General features: G+C 33.9%; 1 protein-coding gene across 4 annotated transcripts; it reads right to left on the minus strand.

The window, feature by feature from the left end:
• Positions 1-705: 705 nt before the first annotated feature.
• On the minus strand, positions 706-6,385 carry LOC142541026 (uncharacterized). Of its 4 annotated transcripts, XR_012819208.1 has the most exons (8): positions 5,665-6,040; positions 5,491-5,570; positions 5,017-5,158; positions 4,179-4,311; positions 3,415-3,566; positions 2,489-2,572; positions 1,925-2,395; positions 706-892 (listed from the first exon to the last, which is right to left on the minus strand). XR_012819208.1 is itself a non-coding variant. In XM_075647563.1 (6 exons), the coding sequence occupies exons 2-6, from the start codon at positions 5,155-5,157 to the stop codon at positions 2,300-2,302; spliced, it is 606 nt and encodes a 201-aa protein (XP_075503678.1). In that variant the 5' UTR covers position 5,158; positions 6,092-6,385; the 3' UTR covers positions 1,672-2,299. The 4 variants fall into 4 exon arrangements, 1 of the variants encoding a protein (XP_075503678.1); XR_012819207.1 differs by lacking the exons at positions 5,491-5,570; positions 5,665-6,040 and adding an exon at positions 6,092-6,385; XR_012819209.1 differs by having other exon boundaries at positions 5,491-6,040.
• Between the last annotated feature and the right edge of the window lie 3,322 nt (positions 6,386-9,707).

Here is a 9,707-nt window from a genome sequence, read left to right on the forward strand (position 1 = left end):
AAATTACTGAAGTCTTTGGCCGGTTTTCGAAGGAAAACCGGCCCAGAATTGGACCGGTGCCGAAGTAAGAAATGTGTTTTACTTCATCTATTTTTGTAAATAGTGAAGTAATAGATTATATATAACTTCGTCTTAATTATTATTTAGCGAAGTAGTTTATAATATTTTACTTCACAATTTACATTGTGTGACGAAGTAATTCATCTGAAAGATTTCGTAATTATGTATTTTGGTGAAGTAATAGACGCAAACAAATTCACAATTTATCCTATTTGTTGAAGTAAATATAATCTATAACTTCAGCATTTACCTATTTGTTGAAGTATTTTATATTATGTTATTTCACAATTTACATTTAGTGACGAAGTAAGTGGTTCGAAAGACTTGAATAATTTGTATTTTGGTGAAGTAATTGCGCAAAACAACTTCGTTTTTACAGAACAATGGTGAAGTAAATTAATTCTATCACTTCGTCTGATTTCTTATTGACGAAGTATTTAATATTATTTTACTTCACAATTTGCAAATAACAACGAAGTAATTTATCTGTTTCACTTCATTATTTTTTATTTTGATGAAGTAATTGATAAAAAAAGAATTCGCAATATATAACTTATTACACTAATATAATTAAATTCATTAATTATCCATCTAAAAATGATGAATATCCACGAATCCACAATTACATATTCATCAATCCACAAATAACCGAAAAATATTTCAACAAAACCAAAAGTATATCCAAAAATCCACAATGACAAACAAAATATTTATCCCAACATACACCATCCATTTAAGCACCTACATAGGAGTAGAAAAATTCACTCCATTCAATTCTGACCTCATCATATTGAGATTGGTTGTAAAATCGGTTCTTGATGCATCCTGCAAACTGAAATTTAAAAAAGAAAATACATTAGATTTTTCTATTTTAAATAAAAATTGACAGATATATATTTAAAAAGTATTTAAATTGATGGAATCTGAACATATAACATATATGTTGGCACTCAAATAAAAAAACAATGGAGATATAATGACAAAAAATTACAGATATGCTAACAGCCGTGTGTGAGAACTTCACAAAACTGAGAAACCAATTAATGAAGCATGCAACCAAGAATCGACTCAAAGGAAAATCTGATTGTGCATCAGCATACAATATGACTGTATCAGTTCTCGACTGAAAACACAGATGCTTGAACAGAAAAGTCCAAAAATCACATAACCAAAAAATGTCTAGAATTTCTGTTTTGAGTTGTTTTTGGTTAATGTGAATGTACCATTTCTCGGCAGAAAAGTCCAAAAATCACAAAATAGGCATTTCCAGTTCTCGGCTACAAGTTAACGAAGGCAGTGAAGACATGAAGATGACAACTTGGATATAAAGCTATGCAAGAAGGAAAACCGTTTTTACAGAATTGGTAGAGATAGAAGATGAAAAAGGTTAGCCTTGCAAGAATACCAAAGACACTACGTTTCGATCCATCAACTTCGTTTACGAGTGGACTTTTTTTTCATTGCTAAGTTCACCAAGTTAACAATTCCATAACAGTTTTGTATCTCAATTTGTATTACTGGAACTACAAACTAAAAGAACAGGGAACTTAATTAAAGCATTTAAGAACTCCCTGTAGATACAACAAAGGAAAATGAACGAAGAAGATACGTAAAAAGTCTTCCCAGAAAATAATTTATTAAAAATTAATGGCTTTGAATTTTCTTTTAGCCTGTTAAACACATATACCCTTCAGGGTACGAACCCTTTTCTTCAACACACGAAATAAGAATCTGCACATAAATTAGTAAATAAACAATAAAAACCCAATATTGTTTTTTATGTTTTCTGTTCAACAAAAAACAGTGAAACAGCAAAACTAACACAAACTGCGTACGAAAATAACATAAGAAGATGGGCTTTTACGTGATGGTCATGATGGAACGGCGGTGGTGTTGGTGGTTCGAAGCGAACGTGGTGTATCTCCAGTCGCAGCTTCCCTCTCGGTGCTTGGAACGGTGGTGGTAGTGGTGGTGTTGTTCGTCCCGCCTTCTTCTCTCTCGGTGGTGGAACGGCGGCGGCGGTGCGTGGAATGGCGGCGGCGCGGCGCGGTTCGAAGAGAAGAGGCATACACCAATATCCAATATCAAGGCACACATTCAAAATTTTCTCATTCTAAAATACCTAAACTATAGGCATACACCAATATCCAGTAGGAAACCTTATCACCCAGAAAGGAGTAAAAACTAAATTCTTTTCGAACCGAAATGGAAACTAATTTTAACAAAAATATCATGTAAATCATGTAGAAAAATGCATCCATATGCATATTACCTCATAAACAAACTTATTTACAGCCTCATTCTCTGGCACAGAATCACGCCCCTTGCAAGCAATCTAAATATAATATAAAAAAACAAAAAAGTCAATAATTCAGGGAGTGATTAAACCAATCCATCATTCACGTAAGAGGAGAGGACCATTACCCACCTTGACATGCTTAATACCTTCTTTCTTCCAATCGTTCAAATTATAATACCTACTTGAATTTGTAAGATCAATTACCAAGCCAAGCTGGAAACAAAAATAAGTAAAAATTTCAAATAATGACTAGGCAGTGGCAAAGTATCAAAATACATTATTTTTAATTGACCAGATATTACAAGTTACTTTCCATTAGTACACAATAGATAACATAGTTTTACATGATGAAGGTATTTTATTGATAAGAAGTAACACACAAATTGGTCAAGAAATAAAACACAAGCAGCGAGGGAAATCAAAGTCGCATCATTGACCAATTTAATTGTTAAGAAAAACAATGCCCTCAAATCCATCCGATCTTGCTATGAAGTATTTCATCTATGTCGCACGCACATGAAAAGAGATGTTATGAATACAATGTGTGGCAATTCCGAAAGGTTGCATTTGGATCAAATAATCTGATTTGGGAAAAGATACGAAGAATGAATTTCAAATGACATCCATCTTTGGTATATTTCAAATCCATCACAATTTTCATTACATCATAAATTAACAAGCGATCAAATAAACGTGAAACTTATCCGAGGGATCAAATAGATTTGAAATTCATAGCTCCAAATCCCTCATTCCAAGCACACCTAATATGTCTAAGATACTATGAAGGAAGGATACAATAGAAAACATATATGTATGTGTGTGCGTATATGTCAAGAATGAAAAATAATAAGCACATCACTCACTGCTATCACGCAACCATGCATCACAATATTATCATTTGAGTATACAATAAAATCAATACAGAAGTATAACATTTTCGACAACTTAAAAACAAACCAGTTGATATTCACACGTGCACCCAAAATTGCATAAAAGCTCTAGTCAATGAATCTATTCTATTGAAAAATTATATTAAGTACCATATTATTACTAACCTTTCTCCCTAAAACTCTCTGTTGATGAATAACTTGCCTGTAGGAGTATCTTTTACCAGGATAAATATAGTCATTAAATGATTTACCTAATGGAACTTTTGAAGGGATCAAACCGCATATTTCCGGTCCAACCGCAGGGCAGTCCAACCAACCTTCCATGTGACAGATTAAAAAATTACACAAAATGATAGCATTAATATGATTAAAAATGTTGATGACACCAAAGGACTGAGAACAGAAACACCAGTTACAGCGCACAGCAAACCTAACAAAAATGGTCCACATAAAATTTTTAAAAATATCAAACCTCACAAATACCTAACCCACCCCCAAATCCTAATATCCCATGTGGCATGGAGGACATACGACAAATTCATAGAAAAATAGCCAGAAAGATTCAAATCTACATACAATAATAACCCAGTAAGTTTCCTTCCTTTAACCCCCATTTATAGAAATGATTAAATAACGACCCGTGTGAAAAAAACGAAAGGAAAGAAAAATGGCAGGCATTGCTCACAGAATTGACTATATGTATTAAAACCATCCAAACGAACCATACTTAGGTCTTTGTTTATGCCAAGATCAAACAATTAAGTATTTAAATGAGAAACTTAAGTTCGTCAAACAATTTCTTCAAAGTTTTTGGTTGACAACCAAATGTAAAGGATCAATAAAAATCATCTCATGTCCACTCGGTACCCACTGACTGCAGCTGGTGTCATGTCGCTGAATAGAAGAAACATAACTGGATAAAATTTTACCTGGAGGGAGTTTATCATTAGGTCTCTGCTTCTTCACTTGATACCCATCATCTCTCTGATATGGCTGAGATCCATAGGAAGGCCTATCATCAGGGCGCTGCCTTCGAAGACGTTGAATCCTTTCCTCACGTTCCTGATGCCCAAAGAAAAAAAAGGATAAAAGAAAAGAAAACATTTTGGGATGTTAGCAGCAATGATTCAGAATTTAACATAAGAAAAAAGAGAACTGTATCTCTATGCCCCTGCATCTCTATGCCCCTGATTAGTTTTGTCATCTTAATAGGAAATCCAAAACATTTTGCAAGAAATTTTTTTGCAAAGATACTCAGCAAAAACTATACACAAATAAATGTACCAATAACAGCGCCAGCACTAAGGTTTTCAGAAAGAGCAAGTTGAAAGAAAAGAAAGTTGACAAGAAGATAGGCATAAAAGCTAAGCGCAATTCACCAAGCCAATTGCTAACAAAAATAAGGATAACATTTGCCTTCTTCTTAGCCTACCCATCAAGTAGTCATGCCGGTATCAAAAAGAAAAAAATACAATAAATTTTAAGTATAGCACCATGGTGATGAAGTTTCAAAACACCATACACAATCAAAAAGCAGTAATACTCATTCATAAGTCTACTTGTCCTCAGTAATAATTTGCTCAACAACTTAAATTCGCATGTTCAAAAAGTATCAACAAGTACAATCTTAATACTGGCACGATACTTGATCAGCTTTATCAAGTTTGTGCTTCTGGAGAATAGATATCTAATTTGTAACCCAATGAAAGATTATGCACATTATCAACATATCATATATTGTAGGAATAAAGTATATGCCAGAGATACCCGCCGCAAAAGCTGAACAGCAGTCTCCCCATGTTCCACTTGTTCATTGTATCCCACATGTTCTTGGGCATAATCTTCTTTCAACTGTGGTTCAGGAAACACTTCCTCATCTTCAGGTTCAGGGGATGCATTCAAGTCCATGCTGGAAATCATTAAATCCAATTAGAAGCATTTTCTGATGCACCAACGGAGACGGCAGAAATTATTTAGCAATTTTCTCCATTAACAAACAATAATGAATATGTGGTAAGACCAATAAGTGCATCTTTCCTTAAAACATTATCTTAATTGACCAGAAGCATCATGGATCAAATCCATCCTTGAGAAATGTACGCCCACCCCCCCCCCCCCCCCCTACCTCATGATAAATAATCCATATACTACCAAAAATCGCATAAAGAACTAATCTCTTCTGCAGGAATTCTTTTCATAGCAAATCAATAAACCATTCAGATATAAACAAGATGAACGCACCAAAGAAATCTCCCAAATCCATTACGGCCCCATATGTTTGTCTCTTTCAATAACTCCTTTCTCCTCTTTCCAAGCTACACCTTAATAGTGTGGGGTATTTGTAAGGATTTTTGCATTATTTACCAATTTTGCATTATTTATCGTCCTATAAAGATTCGAAGGAGTAGGACAAACCTTCGGTCCTGATTAAAACAAAACAAAACAAAGCAAGAATACTCCCGAAATCTGCCAACAAACATTCCAACGTATGCAATCATCAAAAGCATATAAAATGCCAAAAAATAAGAAAACTTTACAAGTTAAAGAAGCTAAAGTAGTCTGAAAAACATTAAAAAAATAACAACCAACATCAAAGTGAAATTCATAATCTGAAGTAATGCAAGCTTCAAAAACAAGAAATTACCAAGACAATCCACTTCATAAAAACATCAATTCTTTCAGAAACACAAATCCCACAAGCAAAAAATCATTAAAACAGCATCCTTAAAAGGGCGATGACATGCCACACAAGTAAAAGTTTGACGACAAAACAACGGTCAATTGCTGAAAGCAGCAATGGACATTAATCCCCCAACCCGACAAAGCGAAAAACGATTCCAACCTGAAGGAAAAAAGAAAGAAAACTCCAATCGACTGCGCATCAATTATCCGCTGAACGCCTTGGCAACACCAAACAGAACTCTCGTTCAAGACAAACCAATCCAAAAAAGGCTGCTCTTCAATTCCCCGCACGACTTAAAACCCTACAATTGAGTGAAATTCACATCGTACTCGACACCAGGAAAAAAACCCTAGCCAGAAAAACCGGCTGCACTGGAGGCACAAAGATCGCGCGATTCAAATCATGAGAATACGATTACAAAAAACATCTAGGAAAAAAGGGATTCGATTAATATTATATGCAATATTAAATTAATTAAACTTTTCGGTTCTTCTTTTTACTTCAATATACTTATTTTCCTTATTTTTTACTTCATCAACATTGATATGTCGAAGTAAAATATAATAAAAAAATACAGTGAAGCCCGTGTTTTTAAACATCCGAAGTAAAATATATTATTTTACTTCGCTTGTGTTATTACTGAAGTTATTGGTATTGTATTACTTCGTAATTTATTATTGCCGAAGTAACGCCTGTCGAAGTAAAATCCGATTTTTCTATTAGTGACAAGGCGGAAGAACCCATCCAAGAAAATGAAGATGAAATTCAATCTCAACATGATCATGATAGACGAAGAACACTTAGAGATCACATGAATCCTACACGTACTAGTGCACCTTCATGTTTAGTTTTTCCCTCTGATGCATCTCATTTCAATTTTAAGCCTGGTATTATCCAATTTTTACCCAATTTTCATGGCTTAGATTCTGAAAACCCATACATGCATTTACGAGAGTTTGAAGAAGTGTGCAACACATATAATGATCTAAATTGTAGCATAAACACCATTCGACTTAAGCATTTTACTTTTTCTTTAAAAGATAAAGCTAAAACTTGGCTACAAAATCTTAGATCGGGATCCATTCGAACTTGGGATGAATTGCAACAACAATTTTTGAAAAAGTTTTTTCCATCTCATAGAACAAATTCTTTCAAAAGGCAAATCATCACTTTCACTCAAAAACAAGGAGAAACTTTTTATCAGTGTTGGGATAGATACAAAGAATTGCTTAATCTTTGTCTACATCATGGTTTTGAAATTTGGAGAGTTGTTTCTCAATTTTATGAAGGCTTAACACCTAAAGATAGGCAAATGGTTGAATTTATGTGTAATGGAACATTTGAAGATAAAGATCCAAACGAGGCAATTGAGTATCTCGATTCATTAGCTGAAAATGCTCAAAATTGGGACACAATAGGTACAATCGAACCATCAAACAAGATTCAATCTCCCACATCTTGTGGAGGTATGTACACCCTCAAAGATGAAGATGATCTCCAAGCTAGATTTACCTCTTTGGCTAGAAAAGTTGAGGCACTTGAATTGAAAAAGAATGGTCAATTAAAATCTGTTCAAGAAATTGCGTGTCACATCTTTGATACAAGTGATCATTCTACAAAAAATTGTCCCACTTTGCCCTCTTTTAAAGAATGTCTCCATGAACAAGCCAATGTTTTGAACAATTTCAAAAGGCCAAATTTTGAACCATTTTCTCAAAATTACAATCCAGGTTGGTGAAATCATACAAATTTTAGTTGGAGGAATGATAATGCTGCACATTTTTCACAACCACATTTCCAAAATCAACAAAATTTTCAAAATTATGCACACTATGTTCTTCCACCTAAAAGGAAACTGGAAGATATATTGAATTCTTTCATTGCAAAGCAAGAGTCGATCAATACTCAAACTGCTCAAACCATGACAGATTTGAAAGATACTTTTGCTAAATTTGCATATGCACTTAATGTTCATGAAAAAGGTAAATTTCCTTCACAACCACAGCCTAATCCCAAGGATCATCATTCACAAACTGGAACTTCTGGAAATCAACCGATGGATCAGGTAAAATCTGTTATTACCCTTCGAAGTGGTAAGGTTGTGGAAAAATCTATTCTTTAACCTTGTGAAGATGATGATAAATCAACTCCAAAGGGTAAGAAAGTGGAACCCATAACTTGCGAAGAGGAGGTTCAACAGACAGTGTCACCACCATTCCCTCATGCATTGAAAAATACAAAAAAATCAAATTTGAATTCTGATATATATGATATTTTTAAACAAGTAAAAGTTAATATTCCTTTAATAGATGCAATAAAACAGGTACCATCATATGCCAAATTTTTGAAAGACTTGTGCACTATGAAAAGAAAATTGAATGTGAAAAAGAAAACATTTTTAGCCGAACAAGTAGGTGCAATCATTCAAAATAATAATACTTTGAAATACAAAGACCCTGGTTGTCCTACTATTTCATGTATTATTGGAGAACGAAAGATTAAAAAAGTCTTGCTTGATCTTGGAGCTAGTGTGAATTTACTTCCATATTCAGTTTATCAAAAACCCAATTTAGGTGAGTTAAAATCTACTTCGGTAACACTTTTACTTGCCGATAGATCTGTTAAAGTGCCAAGAGGTATGGTAGAAGACGTGTTGGTCCAAGTTGATAACTTTGTATATCCTGTCGATTTCATAGTTTTAGATACACAACCTATCGAAGCTTGTAATGCAATTCCTGTAATTCTGGGTCATCCATTTTTAGTTACTTCTAGTGCTCTTATAAACTACAGGAATGGAATAATGAAGTTTTCATTGGTAACATGACCTTGGAACTTAATGTTTTTAATCTTTGTAAGCAACCACATGACAAAGGAGATGAAATTGATGATGAAAATCTTATTGAAACTCTTGTGGAAGAAAACATTCAAGAAGGAAGTATTCGTGATCAATTAGATATTTGTTCAATTTAAACTGTTAAAGAAAATATTGAAATTGATCTTGATGATTTTATCAGGTATCACTCGTTACCAGGATCAGAGAAAAAATTTGAGGCAACATATGAGAACAAAGACGAACCACCCATATTGGAGTTAAAACCCTTGCCAGAAGAATTGAAGTATGCATTTCTTGGAGAAGATGAAACATATCTGGTGGTAATTTCTTCCAAACTAGCAAGTGATCAAGAAGGTAAATTAGTTGATATACTTAAAAGACATAAAAATGCAATTGGTTGGACACTAAAAGATCTTAAGGGCATTAATCCACTAATTTGCACTCACAAAATTCACTTAGAAGAAAATGCAAAAACATCTCAAGCACAAAGGAGATTAAATCCACACATGAAAGATGTTGTGAAAACTGAAGTTCTCAAACTATTTGATGTTGGGATTATCTACCTTATTTCTGATAGTAAGTGGGTAAGCCCAACACAAGTAGTTCCAAAAAAATCTGGCATCACCGTGATAAAAAATGAAAGGTGAATTGTTAACAAGTCGAGTCCCATCTAGTTGGCGGATGTGTATTGATTATAGAAAATTAAATGACGCCACTAGAAAAGATCATTTTCCATTACTAGTTTTGGATCAAATTTTAGAAAGAGTAGCAGGTCATCCATACTACTGTTTTCTTGATGGATATTCAGGTTATTATCAAATTCCCATTGCACTCGAAGATCAAGATAAAACTACATTCACATGTCCTTTTGGAACATTTGCATTTAGAAGGATGCCATTTGAATTATGCAATGCCCCAGCAACATTTCAAAGATGTATGCTA

This window comes from Primulina tabacum, chromosome 3 (genome assembly GCF_025594145.1).
Source record: "Primulina tabacum isolate GXHZ01 chromosome 3, ASM2559414v2, whole genome shotgun sequence".
In the NCBI taxonomy this organism is placed as follows: domain Eukaryota; kingdom Viridiplantae; phylum Streptophyta; class Magnoliopsida; order Lamiales; family Gesneriaceae; genus Primulina; species Primulina tabacum.